General features: G+C 45.1%; 1 protein-coding gene across 4 annotated transcripts in view; it reads left to right on the forward strand.

Annotated features, from left to right (window-relative positions):
• Window positions 1-15,305: 15,305 nt before the first annotated feature.
• Window positions 15,306-23,699, forward strand: part of nt5dc1 (5'-nucleotidase domain containing 1) — a 568,661-nt gene continuing 560,267 nt past the window's right edge. For all 4 annotated transcript variants that reach the window (XM_067984694.1, XM_067984695.1, XM_067984698.1 and 1 more), the window contains exons 1-2: window positions 15,306-15,476; window positions 19,723-19,814. In XM_067984694.1, coding sequence (XP_067840795.1) covers window positions 15,384-15,476; window positions 19,723-19,814 — 185 coding nt within the window. In that variant the 5' untranslated portion in view covers window positions 15,306-15,383. The remainder of the gene's footprint in view (window positions 15,477-19,722; window positions 19,815-23,699) is intronic.

Consider the following 23,699-nt stretch of genomic DNA (forward strand, 5'->3'; position numbering starts at 1 on the left):
AGATGGGAGCCCACTTTTAATATGCAAGTCATGGTTCTACACTGATCTGCATATTTTCAGATACCAACAGGCAGAGTGTGCGCATGAATGCTCCTCCTGGCTTGACAGAAATATTCCAGCCCGCTGTCGACCTGTCCGCAACCCCCTACCGCACAATTGCATCCTCCCCTTTAACATGCAACTTCCAACTCAGCTCCATGGAGGAGCCGCCAGGATTCCTGACCCCAACCCCCCAACCAATAAGCTGCCTGTGAGCAATAACCAAATGAAGCCCATTCCTCAACAAGGCTTGGGCCTCTGCAAGGACTTCGGGAGGGCAGTGCAAGCACCCCACCCCACCCAAAGTCTGCCCAATATGAAAGTCACCTCCTATATGTGGTCCCAAGACCGCATTACTTTGTAATCCATGAAGACAATACCTTGAACATTCCTGTGTTAATCATATAAGACACAGTAATCTCCTATGGCATTGCTCACAGACAAAACAATCTCCCTGTCATTCTATGTCTGATTCTTTCCTCTATAATTCTTTTTGTGTCATGCTGTCTATGTTTTCCAACTCACGCTCTCTCTTTCTCTTTCCGAATAGCTGCCACACACTTTTCTCCTTGTGATGCCAGTTACTTTGTGCAATTCTTTGTTCATTGTTTCTGCGTTAGTGTTTCTATAAGATTCTCCTGTCCCCTGTCTCTTCTCTCTTTTGTATCTCCCCAGTGTTTTTGTATACTTCTCACACGTATTCCTTTACTGGTCTATTCAATATTTATCTCTTTCCTTTTTCAATGCCTAGGATTATGTCAGAGGTTAGGAGGCAACATATGCCTGGTTTGAGGTAGGGGTGGCGAAAGGTTTTTGGAGCGTTGTTACAACAAGGATGATTTTAACAAAAGGTGGGGTTGAGGATCAAGCCACAGGGAATTGAGGGGGAGAGGAGGACCATGGTCAGAACAAAGTTTGGGATTTGGGTTGGAGCATAAGAAGAGTTTGGAGGAGGCCACAGTTGCAAGGGTGGGTGGACCAGGAATAATCATGGAGGATGGTGTTGGAGCACTAGGGTCTGAGAACATATTATGGTTGGAGAATGGGAAGAAATTAGGATAGAATAGAATCAGGCAGCATGCATGGGGGAGGGTGTTGTTGGAGCTTGGGAGTACACATTGGATGGGGTTTTGTAAGAACACTGGGATCGGTATCCCAACAAATATTTGTCAACGAACCAGGCAAATCCTTGACCCCTTCACCTTAACTCCACACTAAGAAACTGTTTGGGGTTTACTGCCCAGCCTATGCTTAGGGGTGAATGATGCCTAAGTATGGTTTACCAAATTGTCTTACATCAGCCAGTTCAGATTGTATTTACGTTTACCTTACCAATTAGGATACCCACAAGCTACTGAGTGAATTAATTAACCTTTTCTTGCTAAATCATCAAGTAAGAAATCAGACAAAAAGCCATGCACTAACAATTGTTCATTAACTTTAAAATCATGATTAGCAAAACTGAAATCCTGAGTATGCAACTAATTAGTAGACAGGGTTAATTAACAAAATGAATAACATGTTGTAAAGTAGTTCAGTGGTATCACAGTAATTCAGCATTAACTGGATCACTGATTATCAAACTATAGTTGAGATCAGTGCCTGAGGTTGATGTAAATTGGTGAGATTAATTTAGGATTAAATTCCTTTGATGCTGATAAATTAACAGCACTTTATAGTCAGTCAATTGGACAGATTAAAGTCTATGTTCTGGAGATTAGCACTGGTTCCAGATCTTATATAACCTCAGCCTTATAAGGTGCTGGTTGCTCATCTTCCTTGGGACGATGGTGTTGGCTTCTGGGATGTCGGGGGCGATGAGCCTCCTTCTGTAGAAGTGTTGCCCATTCCTCATTGATCCTCTGCCCCTGGATAAATTCACCTTATGCACTGGTACCATTATCCGGAGTAGCTGGCTTAAATCTCACCTGATTCCCTGATCTTGGGACAATTTGCACATTTAAATGACACGCTTATATCTGCCTTCCACTGCTGGTGCAGCCTTACAATCTGACGTCTATAATCTCTCTCGCTCAGTCATAGGTGCACTTCTGTGTTTTTCTGGCACTCTTGCACTAGATTGCTAAAAATGAAGAATTGTTAAAATCTGAAAGCCTGAAAGCCCAAAAGCCTGAAATTCTGAAGGTGTGACAAAGTACCGAACTGTATAACTGGTGGTGGAATGGGCGGACATGTGGCAGATGAAATTTAACGCAGAGAAGTGCGAAGTGATACATTTTGGTAGGAAGAATGAGGAGAGGCAATATAAACTAAAGGGGACAATTTTAAAGGGGGTGCAGGAACAGAGAGATCTGGGGGTATATGTGCACAAATCGTTGAAGGTGGCAGGGCAGGTTGAGAAAGTGGTTAAAAAAGCATACGGGATCCTAGGCTTCATAAATAGAGGCATAGAGTACAAAGGCAAGGAGGTTATGATGAGCCTTTATAAAACATTGCTTCAGCCACAGCTGGAGTATTGTGCCCAATTCTGGACACCGCACTTCGGGAAGGATGTGAAGGCCTTAGAGAGGGTGCAGGAGAGATTTACTAGAACGGTTCCAGGGATGAGGGACTTCAGTTCCATGGATAGACTGGAGAAACTGGGGTTGTTCTCCTTAGAGCAGAGAAGGCTGAGAGCAGATTTGATAGAGATGTTAAAAATCATGAGGGGTCTAGGCAGAGTAGATAGAGAGAAAGTGTTCCCATTGTAGAAGGGTCAAGAACCAGAGGACACAGATTTAAAGTGATTGGCGAAAGAACCAAAGGTGACATAAGGAAGGAAAAACTTTTTTACGCAGTGAGTGTTTATGATCTGGAATGCACTGCCTGAAAGGGTGGTGGAGGCAGAGTCAATCATGGCTTTCAAAAGGGAATTGGATAAGTATTTGAAGGGAAAAAATTTGCAGGGCTACGGGGTAAGAGCAGGGGAGTGGGACTAACTGGATTGCTCTTGCAAAGAGCCAGCATGGGCTTGATGGGCCGAATGGCCTCCTTCTGTGCTGTAACCATCCAAGATGCTATGATTCTAACTCTCAATTTTTCCAAGTTAAAAAAACCCTTTCAATTCAATTGACCAATCTGAGTGACTCATTTGTCAGAACATTTAATCTCTTTTTGGTGTCAATTATCTCAAACAGCCATGTTAGTGCCGCCTGGTAACCTTAGGTTACTATTGACTGCAAAACACAGACATGTCAGGTGATAATTCACTCTCCTAACTTCTCAGTCTCTCAGTACAAAGGATTTGTGTTCTGTTCTCAGTTAGAAAGTTACATAGGAACAAAGGAACATAGAAAGTAGGCCATTAAGCCCTTTGAGCCTGTTCTGCCATTCAGTTATATCATGGCTGACCTGCACTTCAACTTTATTTACCTGCCTTTGATCTATATCCCTTGATACCCTTACCTAATAAAAATTTATAAATCAGTCTTGAAAATTTCAATTGACCTAGCATCCATAGCCTTTTAGGGGAGAGAGTTCCAGATTTCCACTACACTTCATGTGAAAAGGTGTATCCCAATTTCACTCCTGAAAGGACTAGTTCTAACTTTATGATTGTGCCCCCTTGTTCTGGATTCCCTTATCAAAGGAAATACCTTCTCTGTATCTGCTTTGTCGAATCCTTTTTATTATTTTAAATACCTCAATTAGATTACCCCTGAACTTCTAAACTCAAGGGAATACAAGCCAAGTTTATGTAAACTGTCCTCAAAATTTAACCCTTTAAGTCCTGGTATCATTCTGGTGAATCTGCACTGTACCCCTTCCAAGGCCAATATAGCCTTCCTGCGATGCGGTGCCCAAAATTGACGCAGTACTCCAAATGGGGTCTCACCAACGTTCTGTACAACTGAAGCATAACTTCCTCTCCTTTGTGTTACAGAATCGTAGAATCATGGAAAGGTTACAGCACGGAAGGAAGCCATTTGGCCCATCAAGTCCTTGCTGGCTCTATGCAAGAGCAATCCAGCTAGTCCCACTCTCCTGCCCTATCCCCGTAGCCCAGCAATTTTTTTCCTTTCAAGTACTTATCCAGTTCTCTTTTGAAAGCCATGATTGAATCTGCCTCCACCACCTGGCAGACTGTGGCAGTGCATTCCAGATCCTAACCACTCGCTGTGTAAGAAAGTTTTTCCTCATGTCACCTTTGGTTCTTTTGCCAATCACCTTAAATCTATGCCCTGTGGTTCTTGACTCTTCTGCTAATGGGAACAGTTTCTCTCTATCTACTCTGTCTAGACCCATCATGATTTTGAATACCTCTATCAAATCTCCTCTCAACCTTCTCTGTTCCAAGGAGAACAACCCCAGCTTCTCCAGTCTATCCACATAACTAAAGTCCCTCATCCCTGGAATCATTCTAGTAAATCTCTTCTGCACCCTCTCTAAGGCCTTCACATCCTTCCTAAAGTGCGGTGCCCAGAATTGGATACAATACTCCAGCTGTGGCCGAACCAATGTTTTATAAAGGTTCATCATGACTTCCTTGCTTTTGTACTCTATGCCTCTATTTATAAAGCCTAGGATCCCATATGCTTTTTTTAACTGCTTTCTCAACCTGCCCTGCCACCTTCAATGATTGTTTGTACATATACCCCCGGATCTCTCTGTTCCTGTACCCCTTTTAGAATGGTGCCCTTTAGCTTATATTACCTCTCCTCATTCTTCCTACCGAAATGTATCACCTCGCATTTTTCTGCGTTAAATTTCATTTGCCACGTGTCCGCCCATTCCACCAGCCTGTCTATGTCCTCTTCAAGTCTATCACTCTCATCCTCACTGTTCACTACACTTCCAAGTTTTGTGTCATCTGCAAATTTTGCAACTGTGCCCTGTACACCCAAGTCCAAGTCATTAATATATATCAAGAAAAGCAGTGGTCCTAGTGCCAATCCCTGGGAAACACCCCTCCCTCCAGTCCGAAAAACAACCGTTCACCACTACTCTCTGTTTCCTGTTACTTTGCCAATTCTGTATCCATGCTGCTACTGCCCCTTTTATTCCATGGGCTTCAATCTTGATGACAAGCCTATTATGCAGCACTTTATCAAACGCCTTTTGAAAGTTCTTATACACCACATCAACTGCATTGCCCTCATTTAACCTCTCTGTTACCTCATCAAAAAACTCTATCAAGTTAGTTGAACACGATTTGCCTTTAACAAATCCATGCTGGCTTTCCCGAATCAATCCGCACTTGTCCAAGTGACTGCTAATTCTGTCCTGGATTATCATTTCTAAAAGTTTCCTCACCACCGAGGTTAAACTGACTGGCCTGTAGCTGCTGGGTTTATCCTTACATCCTTTTTTGAACAAGGGTGTAACATTTGCAATTCTCCAGTCCTCTGGCACCACCCCCGTGTCGAAGGATGTTTGGAAGATTATGGCCAGTACCTCTGCAATTTCCACCCTTACTTCCCTCAGCAACCTAGGGTGCATCCCACCTGGACTAGGTGATTTATCTACTTTAAGTACAGCTAGCCTTTCGAGTACATCCTCTTTATTAATTTTTAGCCCATCCAGTATCTCAACTGTATCTTTTTTTGAGACCCTGGCAGCATCTTCTTCCTTGCTTTTGTACTCTATGCCTCTATTTATAAAGCCTAGGATCCCATATGCTTTTTTTAACTGCTTTCTCAACCTGCCCTGCCACCTTCAATGATTTGTGTACATATTGTGTCCTTGGTAAAGACAGATGCAAAGTATTCATTTATTACCTTGGCCATCCCCTCTGCCCCCATAAGTAGATCTCCTTTTTGGTCCTGCCCCCTTGATATAAATGCCAACATTCCATTAGCTTTTTTGATTACTTTTTGTACCTGTGCACTAGCTTTTAGTGATTTTTGTACTTGGATAATCAAATCCCTTTGCTTCCCCACAATTCCCAATCTGAAGTTGAATGAGATGGCGGTGGGTGCAGGGTTATAGGGGTCAAGAGGTTTTCTGTATGAGACCATGAGACCAGAAGAGGTCTGGTCGCTGCACTGGAGGGAAAGTGGGTCATGGGAACACTTTAGGGAAACAGGGAGCAACAACAGCCTGAGCACAGAGGTTAGGAAAGACAGAGAGTGAATCTCTAACAGAGTGAATTGTTAACAGAGTGAGGACTTCCATTTGGGAATTTGGTGAGTGTGGGAATTAGGTGCAGAGGGGGAAGGAGGTGCTAAGTGATTTAAACCAAGGAACTATAAACTAATCGAACAACTTTTAAAACTTAAATTTAAAAAAAAATACATTTTTTTGAAAAGACTACGACTAGGACTGAGCAGAGCATAAAGGGAGCCACACAATGAATCAAAAAATCAAGAAAAAGTCAAAAGTGATGGCACAAGACAAGAAGGAGCGCCGAGGGTAAGTCAGTAAATATTTAGTTCAATGTTTAGTGTTTATAGTGGTTACTGTTCTTAGTGGTTAGTGTCTTTAATGGTTGGTTAGTGTTTTTTAGCAGTTAGTATTTAGTGTTAGATAAGCAGTAAATTGCCTTAAAGCAAAACAAACAGTTTAAATAACTGTAGCTAACATGGCAGGACAGCTGGGACCCATTGCACGCACATCCTGTGCCATGTGGGATCTCCAGAACACTTTGTGTGTCCTGGAAAACCACATGTGCGGGAAGTGCTGCCAACTGCTCCAGCTCGAGCTCAGAGTTTCTGAGCTGGAGGGGCGGCTGGCGTCACTACAGTGCACACTGGAAGCTGAGAGTTTCATGGATAGTACGTTTCAGGAGGTGGTCACCCCGCAGCTACAGAGAGTTTAGGCAGAGAGGGAGTGGGTGACCACTAGACAAAATAAGAGGAACAGCAGGCAGTGCAGGAGTCCCCTGGGAGAGTGGCACTCACAAATCGGTTTTCAGTGTTGAATACCAGTGACGGTGTTGACACCTATGCAATTGTCAGGGGGATAGACAGGCGTTTCTGCGACCGCCGACATAAGTCCCGCGTGGTGTGTTGCCTCCCTGGTGCAAGGGTAAAGGACATCACTGAAAGGGTGCAGAACATTTTGAGGGGGGAAGGGGAAAAGCCAGTGGTCATGGTCCATGTGGGGACCAATGACATAAGAAAGAAAAGTGTCGAGGTCCTGCAGTCAGAGTTTCAGGTGCAAGGGAGGAGGTTAAATGTCAGGACCTCAAAGGTAGTGATCACTGGATTACTGCCAGTGCCATGTGCGAGTGAGTATAGGAATAATCGGATAAGGCAGGTTAATGTGTGGCTGGAGGAATGCTGCAGGAGGGAGAACTTCAGATTCGTAGGGCATTGGGACCGATTCTGGGGCAGGAGATAGCTGTTCAAGATGGACGGGTTGCACCTCAACAGAACTGGGACGAATGTCCTTGCGGGGAGGTTAACTAGTGCTTGGGGGAGGGTTTAAACCAATTTGGCAGAGGGATGGGAACCAGGATGAAACATTAGAGAGGAGAAACAAGGTGCACAGAGGACTGCGGGGGGACAAGTAGAATTAGAGTAAAGAAGAGATCAGAAATAGGAGGGATCAGACAGGGGGCAAATGCAAGACAGTCTGAGATGAGTATGGAGTGTGTGTGCATAAATGCACGGAGCGTGATAAATAAGGTTGGTGACCTGCAGGCTCAAGTTGCCAAATGGGACTATGATATAGTGGCAATAACAGAGACCTGGCTCAAAGAAGGGGATGATTGTGTACTTAATATTCCTGGCTACAAAAATATTAAGGAAAGATAGGGAAGGAAAGAAAGGAGGGGTGGGGTGGCAATATTGATCAAAGAAACTATTATAGCACTGGAAAGGGATGATGTAGTTGAGGGGTTAAAGACAGAATCTATTTGTTTAGAATTAAGGAACAATAGAGGAGCTATTACACTACTGGGAGTATATTATAGGCCACCAAATAGTGGGAAGGAGATAGAGGAGCAAATTTGCAGGCAAATTGCAGAAAGTTGCAGGAATTATAGAGTAGTGATATTGGGGGACTTCAATTATCCCAATAAAGACTGGGACAGTAAAGGGCAAAGAGGGGGAGGAATTCCTGAAATGTGTATAAGAGAACTTTCCAGAACAGTGTGTTTCCAGCCCAACCAAGAAGGAAACGGTACTGGATCTGGTTCTGAGGAATGAAGTGGGGCAGGGGGAGCGTTGTTCAGTGGGCGAGAATGTGGGGAGCATTGATCATACAATCATTAGGTTGAGAATAGTTATGTAAAAGGACGTGGAACAATCAAATGTGAAAATACTTAACTGGAGGAGGACTAATTTCAGTGAGTTAAAAAGGGATCTTACCCTTGTGGATTGGAATCAAAAATTGGCAGGCAAAGCAGTAATTGAACAATTGAACAATTGAGGCTTTCAAGGAGGAGTTGGTTCAGGTACATAGTCGGCACCTTCGTACGTGGGTGATGGGGGTGGAGGGGAAGGAAGAGCGTCCAATGCTGGAGCTCCATGGATGACTAAAGATATGGAAACAGAAAAAGGAAGCTTATGACAAATGTAAGATCCATAATACAGTAGAGAACCAGGCTGAACACAGAAAGTACAGAGAAGATCTAAAAAAGAGAATGAGGGACAAAAAGAGAGTATGAGAATCGATTAGCGACTAACATAAAAGGGAACCCAAAAATCTTTTATAAACATAGAAATAGTAAAATGGTAGTCAAAGGAAGGGTGCGTCCGATTGGGGACAAAAAAGGAGATCTTCTTGTGGAGGCAGAGGGCATGGCTGAGGCACTAAATGAATACTTCGCATCCATCTTCACCAGAGAAGAGGATGCTGCCATTATGGCAGTAAAGGAGGAGGTGGTAGCGATATTGGATAGGATAAAAATAGATAAAGAGGAGGTGCTTAAAAAATTGGCAGTACTCAAAGTAGAAAAGTCTCCCAGTCCGGATGGGATGCATCCTAGGTTACTGAGGGAAGTAAGGGTAGAAATTATGGAGGCTCTGGCCACAATCTTCCAATCCTCTTTAGGTATGGGAATGCTGCCAGAGGACTGGAGGATTGCAAATGTTACGCCCCTGTTCAAAAAAACCCAGCAATTACAGGCCAGTCAGCCTAACGTTGGTGGTGGGGAAACTTTTAGAGACAATAATCCAGGACAAAATTAATTGGCACTTGGAAAAGTATGGTCTAATAAATGAAAGTCAGCACAGATTCGTTAAGGGAAGGTCGTGTTTGACTAAATTGATTGAGTTCTTTGATAAAGTAACGGAAAGGGTTGATGAGGGTAGTGCGAAGGATGTTGTGTTTATGGACTTTCAAAAGGCATTTGATGAAGTGCCACATAAAAAATTTGTTAGCAAAATTGAAACCCATGGGATTAAAGGGACAGTAGCAGCATGGATACAAAATTGGCTAAGGGACAGAAAACAGAGAAAAGTGGTGAATGATTGTTTTTCAGACTGGGGGGAAGTGTACAGTAGTGTTCCCCAGGGGTCAGTATTAGGACCACTGCTCTTTTTGATATATGTTACTGAGCTGGACTAGGGTATAGAGGATATAATTTTTTAAAGGGGAGCAGGAACAGAGAGACCTGGGGATGCACATATACAAATCTTTGAGGGTGGCAGGATAAGTTGAGAAGGCTGTTAAAAAAGCATAGGGGATCCTGGCTTTTATTAATAGAGGCATAGAGTACAAAAGCAAGGAAGGTTTGATAAACCTTTATAAAACACTGGTTAGGCCTCAGCTGGAGTATTGTGTTCAATTCTGGGCACCACACTTTAGGAAGGATGTCAAGGTTTTAGAGAGGGTGCAGAAGAGATTTACTAGAATGGTACCAGGATGAGGGACTTCAGTTACATGGAGTGACCGGAGAAGCTGATGTTGTTCTCCTTAGAATAGAGAAGGTTAAAATGAGATTTGATAGAGGTGTTCAAAATCATGAACGGTTTTGATTGAGTAAATAAGGAGAAAACAATTCCACTGGTAGAAGGGTCGGTAACCAGAGGAAACAGATCTAAGGTGATTGGCAAAAAAGCCAGAGGTGACATGAGGAAACATTTTTTCATGCAGCGAGTTGTAATGATCTGGAATGCACTGCCTAAAAGGGTGGTGGAAGCAGATTCAATAGTTTTATATTTATGGATCCTAGTTTTCAGGAAAGACTGAACATGCTGGGGCTCTTTTCTCTAGAAAAGAGAAGTCTGAAGGTTGACCTGATAAAGATCTTTAAGATTATGAAAGGAACATTGGGTAGATGTAGAGAAGATGTTTCCATCTGTGGGGGGAGACCAAAACTAGGATCCATAAATATAAAATAGTCACTAATAAATTTGGAATTTAGGAGAAAATTCTTTATCCAGAGAGTGGTTAGAGTGTGGAACTCGCTACCACAAGGAGTGGTTGAGGCGAATAGCGTAGATACATTTAAGGGGAATCTAGATAAACGCATGAGGGTGAAAGGAATGGAAGGTTATGGTGATGTGGATGGATGAAGTAGGGAGGGAGGAGGCTCGTGTGGACTATAAACACCAGCATGGACCAGGTGGGCCGAACGGCCTGTTTCAGTGCTGTGCATTCTATGCAATTCTACTGGGCCACTGCGGCTGAAGACACAAGAAATCTTTTTTAAAAATCATCCAGTGTACACTTGCTAACAGCAATCAATTGCTATGCTATCAACTGTGCCTCGCAGGTGTACTTTACACTGGCCACTGGAGAGGTGAAACCAGTGAGACTTCTGGTGGGGGAACATCAACCTACCAGTCTGGCTTCTTTCAGTGATGTCATTGCAGAAGGTGGGTGAGTGTCAGTAGCTCCTGTCAGTTTTATGCATCATAGGCAAAAAAATGTGGAGAATTGGCAGAACCAGTTCCCACCTCAAATTTATGTTCCTTGCTCAGCACCTCTTACCACCCTCCCCTGTCTAGAAATTTCAGGTGCCAATATTGAAATAATGTCTTTACCATAGAAAACGATCCCACAGATAAATAGCGAAATGGACACTGAGCCTTTGTGATGACTTAAGAGCAGCCCCAAAGGCTTGATCAAACAGCTGGGTTTTTTACGGACTTTTAAAGGTGAAGAGAGAAGAGGCAGAGTGGGTTAGCCAGGGAGTTCCAGAGAGTAGGGCCAAGGCTGATGAAGACTTTGCTACCGATGGTGGAGCAGTGGTGGGATGCACAGAACTCAGACTCAAAGGAGCAAAGGGCATGAGAGGAGACGTAAGGCTGGAGATGGGTGAAGGAATAGAATATGATGAGGCCATGTTTGTAAAAGAGGACAAAGATTCTAAATTTGATGCACTGGGATACAGGGAGCCTATGTAATTCAGTGAAGATGTGAGTGAAACTCAAGCAGATTTTACTGCAGGACAGGATGTAGGCATCAGAATTTTAGGCAAATTAGAGTTTATGGAGGCTGGAGGTCAGGAAGTTAAAGATTAAGGCAGTGGGAATATCACTGAGGATGATGAGTTACTCAATGCAAAGACTCAGGGAGCAGAGAAGGTAAACGATCTCAGTGAGAAAATTTCCATTGGACTTAGCTGGATAAGAGGCAAGGGCCTAGAAATTCGATGGCATCGCGCCCGTTTTTTAGGTGCCTAAGCAGCCAATATGGCTGGCAGGGAGTGCAGGTGTACAGGCATCTCCCCCTCCTGCAGGTGTACAGGTTCCTCCCCCAGGTGTACATGGTCACAGTGAGAGAATTTCCACTGGACTTGGCTTGACTTGGCTCCCGTGTGGCTGTGTGATTGATAGTGAGGAGGAAAGCCGTAGGCTGCAGGAAGATATCAATGGACTGGTCAGGTGGGCAGAAAAGAGGCAAATGGAATTCAATTTAGAGAAGTGTGAGGAAATGCATTTGGGGAGGGCAAACAAGGCAAGGGAGTACACAATGAATGGGAGGATACTGAGTGGTGTAGAGGAACAAAGGGATCTTGGAGTGTATGTCCACAGATCCCTGAAGGTAGCAGGACAGGTAGATAAGGTGCTTAAAAAGGCATACGGTATACTTTCCTTTATTAGCTGAGGCATCGAATATAAGAGCAGGGAGGTTATGCTAGAACTGTATAAAACATTGGTTAGGCCACAGCTTGAGTACCGCGTACAGTTCTGGTCACCACATTACAGGAAAGATGTAATTGCACTAGAGAGGGTACAGGGGAGATTTACGAGGATGTTGCCAAGGATGGAGAATTTTAGCTATGAGAAAAAATTGGATAGGCTGGGGTTGTTTTCTTTGGAACAAAGGAGGTTGAGGGGAGATTTAATTGAGGTATATAAAATTATGACTGGACTAAATAGAGTGGATAGTGAGGACCTATTTCCCTTAGCAGAGGGGTCAGTGACCAGGGGGCATAGATTTAAAGTAATTGGTAGAAGGATTAGAGGGGAGCTGAGGAGAATTTTTTTCACCCAGAGGTTGGTGGGGGTCTAGAACTCACTGCCTGAAAGGGTGGTAGAGGCAGAAACCTTCAGCTCATATAAAAAGTACTTGGATGTGCACTTGAAGTGCCATAACCTACAGGGCTATGGACCAAGTGCTGGAAAGTGGGATTAAACTGGATAGCTCTTTTTCAGCCGCACGGACATGACGGGCCAAATGGCCTCCTTCTGTGCCGTAACTTTCTATGATTCTGTGATTTTATAGGCTCCTCCCCATCCTGCAGGTGTACAGGTTCCTCCCTTAGATGTACAGGTTCCTCCCCCAGGTGTACAGATTCCTTCCCCAGGTGTACAGATTCCTCCCCCAGGTTTACAGATTCTTCCCCAGGTGTACAGGTTCCTCCCTTAGATGTACAGGTTCCTCCCCCAGGTGTACAGATTCCTTCCCCAGGTGTACAGGTTCCTTCCCAGGTTTACAGGCACCTCCTCCAGATGTACAGGCTCCTCCCTTTCCTGCAGGTGTATAGGTTCCTTCCCCAGGTGTACAGGGTCCTCACCCAGGTGTACAGGATCCCCCCAGGTTTACAGATGTATAGGGTTCTGCCCTTGCTGTAGAGGCCTCGCCCCTATGTGTACAGATCATGCCCCCAAGTGTGCACACCCTCCTCCAGGTATGGAGGCTCCTCCCCCAGGTGTACAGACCCGTCCCCCAGGTGTAGAGGCCATTTCTCCAGGTGTAGAGGCCTTTTCCCCAGGTGCAGAGGCCACCCTGAGATGTGCAGACCCCTTCCCAAGGTGTAGAGGCCCCAACCCCAGGTGTACAGACCCCTCCCCCAGGTGTAGTGGCCCCACCTGCAGGTGTGCAGACCCCACCCCCCTGTGTACAGGCCCCTTCCCCTGGTGTAGAGGCCCCTCCCCAAGGTGTACAGACCCCTCCCCCAGCTGTAGTGGCCCCACCCCCAGTTGTGCAGACCCCTCCTCCAGGTGTAGAGGCCCCACCCCCAGGTATACTGACCCCGCCCCCAGGTGTAGACGCCCTACCCCCAGTTGTGCAGACCCCTCCCCCAGATGTGGAGGCGCCATCCCCAGGTGCACAGACCCCTCCCCCAGGTGTAGAGGCCCTACCCCCAGTTGTGCAGACCCCTCCCTAGTTGTAGAGGCACCACCCACTGGTGTACATGCCCCGCCCCCAGGTGTAGAGGCCCCACCCACAGATATACAGGCCCCTCCCCGAGGTGTGCAGGTCCCGCCTCCAGGTGTAGAGGCCACTCCCCTGGGTGTGCAGACCCTGCCCCCAGGTGTAGAGGCCCCTCCCCCAGGTGGGCAGACCCCGCCTCCAGTTGTTCAGGCTCCTCCCCCAGGCGGAGAGGCCCCCACCCCCCCAGGCGTAGAGTCCCCACCCCCCAGGTGCAGAGGCCCCTCCCCCCAGGTGGGCCGACCCCGCCTCCAGTTGTTCAGGCTCCTCCCCCAGGCGTAGAGGCCCCCACCCCCAGGCGTATTGGCCCCACCCCCAGGTGGGCAGACCCCGCCTCCAGTTGTTCAGGCTCCTCCCCCAGGCGTAGAGGCCCCCACCCCCAGGCGTATTGGCCCCACCCCCCAGGTGGGCAGACCCCGCCTCCAGTTGTTCAGGCTCCTCCCCCAGGCGTAGAGGCCCCCACCCCCAGGCGTATTGGCCCCACCCCCCAGGTGGGCAGACCCCGCCTCCAGTTGTTCAGGCTCCTCCCCCAGGCGTAGAGGCCCCCACCCCCAGGCGTATTGGCCCCACCCCCAGGTGGGCAGACCCCGCCTCCAGTTGTTCAGGCTCCTCCCCCAGGCGTAGAGGCCCCCACCCCCAGGCGTATTGGCCCCACCCCCCAGGTGGGCAGACCCCGCCTCCAGTTGTTCAGGCTCCTCCCCCAGGCGTAGAGGCCCCCACCCCCAGGCGTATTGGCCCCACCCCCAGGTGGGCAGACCCCGCCTCCAGTTGTTCAGGCTCCTCCCCCAGGCGTAGAGGCCCCCACCCCCAGGCGTATTGGCCCCACCCCCCAGGTGGGCAGACCCCGCCTCCAGTTGTTCAGGCTCCTCCCCCAGGCGTAGAGGCCCCCACCCCCAGGCGTATTGGCCCCACCCCCCAGGTGGGCAGACCCCGCCTCCAGTTGTTCAGGCTCCTCCCCCAGGCGGAGAGGCCCCCACCCCCCCAGGCGTAGAGTCCCCACCCCCCAGGTGCAGAGGCCCCTCCCCCCAGGTGGGCCGACCCCGCCTCCAGTTGTTCAGGCTCCTCCCCCAGGCGTAGAGGCCCCCACCCCCAGGCGTATTGGCCCCACCCCCCAGGTGGGCAGACCCCGCCTCCAGTTGTTCAGGCTCCTCCCCCAGGCGTAGAGGCCCCCACCCCCAGGCGTATTGGCCCCACCCCCCAGGTGGGCAGACCCCGCCTCCAGTTGTTCAGGCTCCTCCCCCAGGCGTAGAGGCCCCCACCCCCAGGCGTATTGGCCCCACCCCCCAGGTGGGCAGACCCCGCCTCCAGTTGTTCAGGCTCCTCCCCCAGGCGTAGAGGCCCCCACCCCCAGGTGTATTGGCCCCACCCCCCAGGTGGGCAGACCCCGCCTCCAGTTGTTCAGGCTCCTCCCCCAGGCGTAGAGGCCCCCACCCCCAGGCGTATTGGCCCCACCCCCCAGGTGGGCAGACCCCGCCTCCAGTTGTTCAGGCTCCTCCCCCAGGCGTAGAGGCCCCCACCCCCAGGCGTATTGGCCCCACCCCCAGGTGGGCAGACCCCGCCTCCAGTTGTTCAGGCTCCTCCCCCAGGCGTAGAGGCCCCCACCCCCAGGCGTATTGGCCCCACCCCCCAGGTGGGCAGACCCCGCCTCCAGTTGTTCAGGCTCCTCCCCCAGGCGTAGAGGCCCCCACCCCCAGGCGTATTGGCCCCACCCCCAGGTGTGCAGGCCCCGCCCCCCCCCCCCCCCCGCCGCGCGCCGTGGCTCCGCCTCATGCTGACGCGGTGGTGCGCGGGGCGGTGTTTTCCAGCAGACGGGGAGAGCGGAGGGAGCCGCGGGCCGCCGTCCTCACACCGACATGGCCGAACATTTCTCGCTCGCAGACAGTGATGTGATCGGGTTTGATTTAGATCACACTCTCTGCCGGTACAACGTCCCCGAGACCTTCGCGGTGAGTTTAAACAGCGGCCTCGGATCGCGCTTCTCTCACCGGGGCCCCCACCACCACCACCACCACCACTCCCGGTTAGTCCCTGGGCCGTGCTGTCGATATTTTAAAACTCCTCCCAAATTACAGCTCGGCGCCCGGCTTTGAAACACCGCCCGGAGCCGTGCCCACCGCTTCCGTGTGACAAGGAGCCGGGCTGGTGTCTGTCCCAGTCAGCAGGCCTCTTTAAACCCCAGAGCCTCCCCCACCACCCCACCCCCCCACCTTTGGCCGCTGCCGCAGCAGCTCCGTCTGCGAAGAGGCCGATTTCAGCGCTGCATCTGCGAGAAAGACCCTGAAACGCCAACATTTCGCCTGCAGCATTGCTGCATCAAGAATGAAACGAGGACCGTGGACGCTGCACCTTCCACCGATATATAAATAAAACCTGTGGCTTCTCGCACACCGATCTGTGCATTCAGCTCACGTTATTCATTTTGCAATTGTTTCCTTTTATTTTCTCCCCTCTTGATACTCTATCAGACGATTGTAAACCCCCCCCCCCCCCTTCACTTACAGGGTGTAGGTAACTGAAATTAAACATACATTCCTCCTCCCTCCCAACAAACAATATTGGGTCTCCAGTACTGAAACCAACCTTGTCAACATTACATAGAATTTGCAGGACAGAAACAGGCCATTCGGCCCAACTAGTCCATACCATCACTGTTCTTGTCATTTCCTAGCTAAAAATGGTAGCGAATGACTGACTTTCTAAATCACTCCCATTTGCACTCTCTGGATAAGAGGCTAAAATAATTGTCTTCTGTTGTGTGTACCTGCTCATTCTGCACAATCTTTTGAGCCAATGTGGATATAAAGATGAGGGAGGGGGGAATTTAAAAAATTCATTTCGTGTCCTCAGGACATCTCACGCTTCATTCGCAGTGAATGAATTATTTTTGTAGGTGCACTCAAACACAGCAATGCAAGTTGCACACCACAAGGTCACACAAACAGCAAATGAGACAAATGATCTGATAATCTGTTTTGTTGCTGAGGGATAAATGTTGGATAAGACAGCTTTTCTTCAAATAGTGCACAAGTCATAGATTGTAACTAGAGGATAGCCTCAAGTGAGACTAGAGCTGAGACTTTCTCCCTGTAGGTTACTTTTATTTATATATATATATATATATATACACACACAACAGATCTTTAGCAGAAGTAGTTACTGTGCTGTCAATTTAACAAGAGCTAGATAGATATCTGATTAGCAGGGCTATTGTTCTGTGGTGCTTGGATATATTAAATTCTGTTTTTATTACACAAAATTTTGGGGGCTTGTATTCTAGTATTCCATCCAGTAATAAGTGGGTCCATTTGTTTAGTGGGATTTTTGTGTGTTTAGTGGATTGTCTTCGTTGATTGCATTACTTTTTCAGCAATTTGAGGAGAAGGAGGAGAGGTGCTGACTAGGAAGTTTTGAAGGTTATAAGTAGTCCAAGCTTATTGCAGTGAAGTGTTTGTTTGAAATCTGTTCAGAAACTGGCATTTTCAATGTCCCCAGGGACATTTTTTGCAGAATTGCAATACTTGTCAGCAAATTCCTGTATACATGAATATTGTGCCTCAATAAATCAGTTATCCTAGTTGTGCAGATAATTGTAGGCTAAGATGATTAGTTATTTCATAGGAGAGAACGCTGTTATAGACAAGGAAGTGCCATCTGCAGAGAAACTGCCTGGATTGAATAGTGGACATGTCGGGAAAGGTAGATAATCTGCAGTTTTTACTTCATTACCATTAGTAAGTTATTTCATCGAACTTTCCCTCAAAAGATTGGAATCCATGGCAAGGTAGATCTTACACAGTTTGTGGAATGAATAGGTTTAGTGGCTCGAATGAGCTTTGTTCGTTCCATGCTTCCCAGTGTACCAGACTTCAGTTGCCTATCTGTCTTCCCACCCCTAAACAAAATATATTGCTTACTTGATACTTTGAACTGACTGTTGTATTTTTAAAATATGAGCACCTCTTTTCTGTTTATTGGATTTGAAATAATCATTGTCAGAAATAGATACAATACGATTTACATTATGCAGTCAGTGATTGTAAGAGTGTTGGAACTATAGGGTTCACACCTTAAGCAGGGATCATTTATGTCTACACACAATTAATGGCCAGACCTGTGAAAGGTATATCACTCATGGATTATTGTTTTTTTTTGGGGGGGGAGGGAAGAAACCATAATTGACTTTTCTGAAGTGCTGATAGTTTTCAAAGAAATAACAGAATTTGACCACCTCTATCTAATATGTATGCTGTTGATTTCCTGTTTTCATAATGCTGCATCAGTGGAGTTTGTTTCCAGGCAACACAGCAAGCAGTATTTATGGGAGAAAATATGAAACCCTTCCAAACACTTGCAGTAATTATGGACTCGTGCATATGAACATATTATTTAAAACTGTGCACCACAAGCTACATGCAAGATAAAAGTGACGTGCGACCATATTTTAAGATCATTATTATGGTGTCGTACTCTTGCATGTCTGAAGCCCTTTTGTAGGGAATGTGCAATGTGTCATTAAGAGGCACTACTTTTTAGACTCCAATTACATCATTGAGCATTTACCTTGTATAGGATTTTGAGGTAGGACTGAATGCAGCAAGTTCTCATTGCAATCTAGCTGAAAACTCAACAATGGAAAATAAAGTAATCAGTTGTTTAGTGATGCCTTTTTGAAATTGAAAGCATATTTCTTGCAAAAAGCAACTTTTGTATTGAAGTAGAGCAATTGTTCCAAGTTAGAATTGTCTCCTTCAGGGGTGCGCAGTCGCTGTAGGATTTCATAGATAACGAGCATTAAAATTTATGGTTAATTTTTTTCAGACGTTTAGCCAGATTCCTAAATATCTTGTACGTTGGCAAAAACAGCTTAAAGGGGCACTGTAATCCTGAAATTTCTGTGTAAACAGATTCAATACTATGTGTGGTTCATAATCCTAAATTCAAGTCAGTCATGGTCTATTCAATGACTGGTATGATCTACATATAGAAAGTTTAATGTGAAGATATGTATTGTCTAGACTCTTCAAAAGTAGAGGTATTGGAAAAAAATTGCAGTTGACTCATGTATGTGTTGGGTACTAACGTCACTGTGGTAACAGCTTAGGCTGGTCTGTATTATGGTACTTTAATTGTTTGCTGCCCTACCTTCCTGAGTGGGATGTACCTTGAATTAGAAGTAAAGGACATTTATGTTTGCATTTTTAAAATCTGATTTAAAACAAGAACAATATGCACAGTGAAAAAATATACTGTTGATTTGGTGGATAGATTTTTTTTTCCCTACAACGTTGTTTTCCAATTTATATTTTATTTCATTTTGTGTTTAGGGATGTCAGTGCTTCATCACTTTTGGCCCTGAGTGTGAGAGTTGAGTATTCCCTGATGGAGAGTATGACTCCCTCTGCAATGCAGCAGTTTGAATTTTCAATTTTCCACACCACCCATCCTTAAGTTCTTTCTGAATGAGGTTGCCATTCAATGCCAGTTTAGAACTGAGGCCCTATGCAATGCCATAGGCTCATTTCAGACCGTTGCAGCAGGCAGAGGGAAGAGTTTCATCCAGTAGTCTGTGCTGTATTTGAATAAATCCTGGTTCCAGAAATGAAAGAACTGCGTGCCAACTTACTATGACTCCTATTTGCACATTATGATTTTTGGGGGCGGGGTGGTGGTGAAGGGTGAAAATCAAGTATGGTAACTTTAGAAAACCTGTTGGAAATCTCAGGACATCACTGTAACTTGGTTAAATATTCCCAATAGATCTGCAGGTTCATACAATAAAAGAACAAATATTTTTGTCAGAATAATTGGCATTTGTTACCAAGCTGGGGTATACATCTGGACACGCGAAGGCCCGAATGAGGCTATTATATTGACATTGCATGTATTACTCTTTCAAAATTCTATTCAGATAAATGACAACTACTTCACATAAAAATATCAAAATAAATTTGTTAATTCTGGTTATGCTGCTGAGCACTTCTTATTTATTGCTAGAAGTCTGAGACATTGAAACTGCATGAAGCTTATCCGTAAAGAGTTGTCATAAATAGAAAGCAACATATTTTCAAAGAGATTCAAGTTAGTGCTTTCTCTGTTGAACATTTGCACTGTGCACTTTGCTACATTGTGGAAGACACATAATATTCTCTTTCATTGTAAACCGATATTGTATTTCCCTTTTGAATTTTTCAGCTGATATATGATAGCTTTGCTCAGTTCCTAGTTGAACAGAAAGGCTACGATCGGGAACTTATGACTGTGACTCCTGACTGTTGGGATTTTTGGTGAGTCCTTTTCTCTTTGATATTTCTAGTTGCAAAAAGTGCATTTATTTTTAATATTGTAGTGGGCAAACAACTCTGGTTGTCCCCAAAAAAATACCAAGCCCAGAATTTGCATTGTTAGACTTTTTCCCCTCACCCTTCAGCTCAAAAATCTTTTGTGCCGCAAATTGCTGGAAGTGCAAGTTGATAATGGTGCGGCAAGATCAACCGGACATCTGGGACCTTGGTGAACGAAGGGACCAACAGCCTATCTCCTTAACCAATGAGATTTAAAGATAGAGAAAAAAAATCACAGGAACGACAGAGAAGGAAATAGGGTGAATTAGAGTCTTATTAGATACAGAAAGAGCAATAAAGATTGGATTAAGAGAGAACAAAGCGACAGAAAGGAAAAGTGAAAAAAAAATGTTTTAAAATCTCTAACAACAATTTACTACCTGCAGAAATGAGATGCCACAATTTTAATTGATCCCTTTCTGGGCTGGAGAGGTTGATTGGCATTGCAGGAACTTAAATCTCATCATTAAAATGGTCCTTACGCTGTTAAGTACCAGCCCTAACTTTTTGCGGCGAGTTGAATTCGTATTTACTGCACAAATGCAGCAATTTCTTCAAACTCACTGGGAGGTTGATGTTGAACTCCCATTTTTGCGAGGCTAATGGAGGAACGGCACAAATCGTCCAGCAAATTGTGGCGATTTGCAACTCACGGGGTATATCTTTCTCGCCACAAGTTGCTGGACAATTTACACATTAATAACGGCGTGCGCGTTAAACTTTCCATTATTTTCCCAGCAAATTCTGGGCCCAGCTTTGGCTCCACGATTAACCACATATATTTTGGAGCTGAAGCCTTTTCCAATGGGTTTAGTGATAACTTAGTATAAACTTTTCAACATTTATTAAGTTTAGCAAAAAGGTAGATTTGAACCTGCTTTATGCTTGTCTTTAATTTTCATTAACATTAATTAATGGCTAGAAATATATTGAATATATTGTATGGTATTTGGATACTAAACAAACTTCAATTTTTTTGGTTGCAACTGTTTTATTATGGCTTGTTTTATTCAAGTAGAGAGGGAGTTTAAAACAACTTGATTGAATTATCTTATTATTGGATTGAAGTTACTGATTTAGGATTCACCAGATATTTTAGTTGGTGCCAAAATTTGCCATGGTTTGCCATTTTATTGACATGATCGTTTTTCTGGAAACAGTCAATTTTAGGTTTTAATGACATTCTCTCTAATAGTACAGTAGATGCAGTGTGTATACTTTAGCAGTGAAATAATAATACAAATACAAAAATACAGCTACCAAGAGGAGGACTGAAATAAACAATTTACAGTCCTGCACCTGTTCCCATAGCCAGCTTCACTGATGAAGAAATCTAAACACGTGCAATTAATGGAATTACTTAGCTTCTATTAGCAACATTATATTGACCTTGTCTTGAGTATATCCCATGTAGACTAGCTAATTTTGTGGGATTATATAAGGTAGACTATAATAGATTGATTAGCTACTGTACTTTTAAAAAAAATATTGTGTAGAACAGAGAAGCTTAAGAGGAGATTTGATAGAGGTGTTCAAAATCATGAATGGTTTTGACAGAGCATATAAGGAGAAGCTGTTTCTAGTGGCAGAAGGGCCGGTAATCAGAGGACACAGATTTAAGGTGATCGGCAAAAGAGCCAGAGGCAACGTGAGGAAACATTTTTTATGCAGCGAGTTGTAATGATCTGGTATGCATTGCCAGAAAGGGTAGTGGAAGCAGATTCAATAGTAACTTTCAAAAGGGAATTGGATAAATACTTGAAGGGGAAAAATTACACAGCTATGGGAAAGAGCAGGGGAATGGGACTAATTGGATAGCTCTTTCAAATAGCCGGCACAGCCATGTTGTGGGCCGAATGGCCACGACCTGTGCTGTACCTACCATGATATTATAAAAAAATTTCTTGTTAAGTCTCGAGTGAAGCATAACAGAATAGTCAACCCCAGGACTACTAGGAGCATGTAATGTGTGTGAAAGATCAATAAAGTAGTGGGGCTATACAGTTAAGCAGCTAACAGGGTAAAATTCAGAGGTGAAAGGAATGGGCTGAAATAATAAATCATTAGCAGGTAGGGAAGAATCCAACCCCACCAAAATAGGAAATGTACTGTCATCTAAGACATGAGAAAAAGAGTATGCCTGGAACTGAACATCCATGTAAAACTAGGGCCAAAGGAAAAGATAAATAAGAGGAGGACAGGGAAGGAAGTTTGCAATAGTTGACCCAGTACTCAAATACTCCCTGTGGGAATCTAAGCACTTATGATTGCTTGTAAATTGTTCAGGTTAATTTGAGGTCAGCAAATTGTTTGTAAATTTTAGGTTTCAGGTCAATAACTGGTTTTCTGTCTTCAAATGCCTAGCAGACCTCCTGTGATGTTGCTCACAGTAAGTCAGAGGATGCACTGTTTACTAAAAAATAGGGTATCAACAACAAAGTGCGTTGGGGAAACCTGTAATGGTAAAAGTGCTACAGGATGTAAGTATGACACAAGAAGTGCTGGTATATGTAGGACTTTTATTATATTATAGATAGATTGTTTTCTATCTGTAACAAAATGTGATACCTGGTGTGTGACATTGAGAATATGATGGATGTGCTCAGACAACATTTTTATATATGCATTGTGGATTGCCTATGGAATTGCTCATGGTGACTCGAAGGATATAGTAATTTATGATAGGAGTGTTATATCATCTAATGCAATGTATGATAGAAGCTGCTGTCATGTGGCATTGCTCAAAAACAAAGCAAATCATATATCTCTTCCTGTAACCATCTCTCTGCTTTTTCCCCCCACTCTTTAATTTTTCATTTTTTCTCTCACAAACACCACATTGAAAAAAGTGTATCATTCTGCAACTGTTCTTTTTATTCTCCCCTTCAATGTCTTTTTTTGTATGTGTGCAATAGCTATATGTGACTTTCATATGTGTTTGTTTACTGAGGTACTCCATATCCCTCTCTTACTTTTTTTTAACAAGTAAAGTATGAAGAAAGATGGGAGGACAGCATTTGTAGTGTGGTGGGGAGAGGCCATCAGAGTTTTACATCAACAGTTGAGAGAGAAATTGGAGGCTGAGGGTCAGACCAGGAGAAACTGGGGAATGGGGTGTCTAGCCAGTTTAAAGCATGGGGTTAGAGCTGGAAACTGGTTCATTGGGTTGAGGGGGGGGCGGATGAGAATGGCTAAACCATGATTATTGGGGGGAAGAGGAAGAGATGATGCTGAAATCATTTGGGGGAGGGGGCAGTAATCTCACCCAGTGGGGAGAGAGGATGGGTAAGGCTGTAAACTTGCTTAGCGAAGGGTGGGGGGGGGGGGTGCAGGGCAGAAGTGGCTCTCCTGCTTAATTGATGGTTGCTGTTTTCTTGGGCCTTCTTTTCACTATCTCAAATCTGCAGCTTTTTACCTGTATTTTTCCATTAGGAGTATATTTCTTGCTCAGCAGTGGAGGGGGGAGTGGTTTGAAGACTGAAATCTAGCTCAGTGGGTTGATGAGTCTCGTTATCTTAATCAGAGGGTAAGGGGGTGTCAATACAATAGCTCAGTGATAGATTCCTCCTGCTTGCTGGGAGAATTCATGGGTTCTTGGCACTACAATTTTTGCCTGTTGCTTAGGATCCCTGTGTCCTCAGTGAGGGGCTGTCACATAACATTAGTTTGACCATTGTAATCAGTTGGTCATGTTATGTTTATTGTGCTACCTACAGGTGCATTATCTTCAGAATCTTAAGACCACTCAACATTTTTAATATATAACTAGTGACTTTCCCATTACATTGCTTATGGAAAGTATGATTTTTTGTGGAAAAATAGAGAGAG

Source organism: Heptranchias perlo, chromosome 5 (assembly GCF_035084215.1).
Source record: "Heptranchias perlo isolate sHepPer1 chromosome 5, sHepPer1.hap1, whole genome shotgun sequence".
Lineage (NCBI taxonomy): Eukaryota > Metazoa > Chordata > Chondrichthyes > Hexanchiformes > Hexanchidae > Heptranchias > Heptranchias perlo.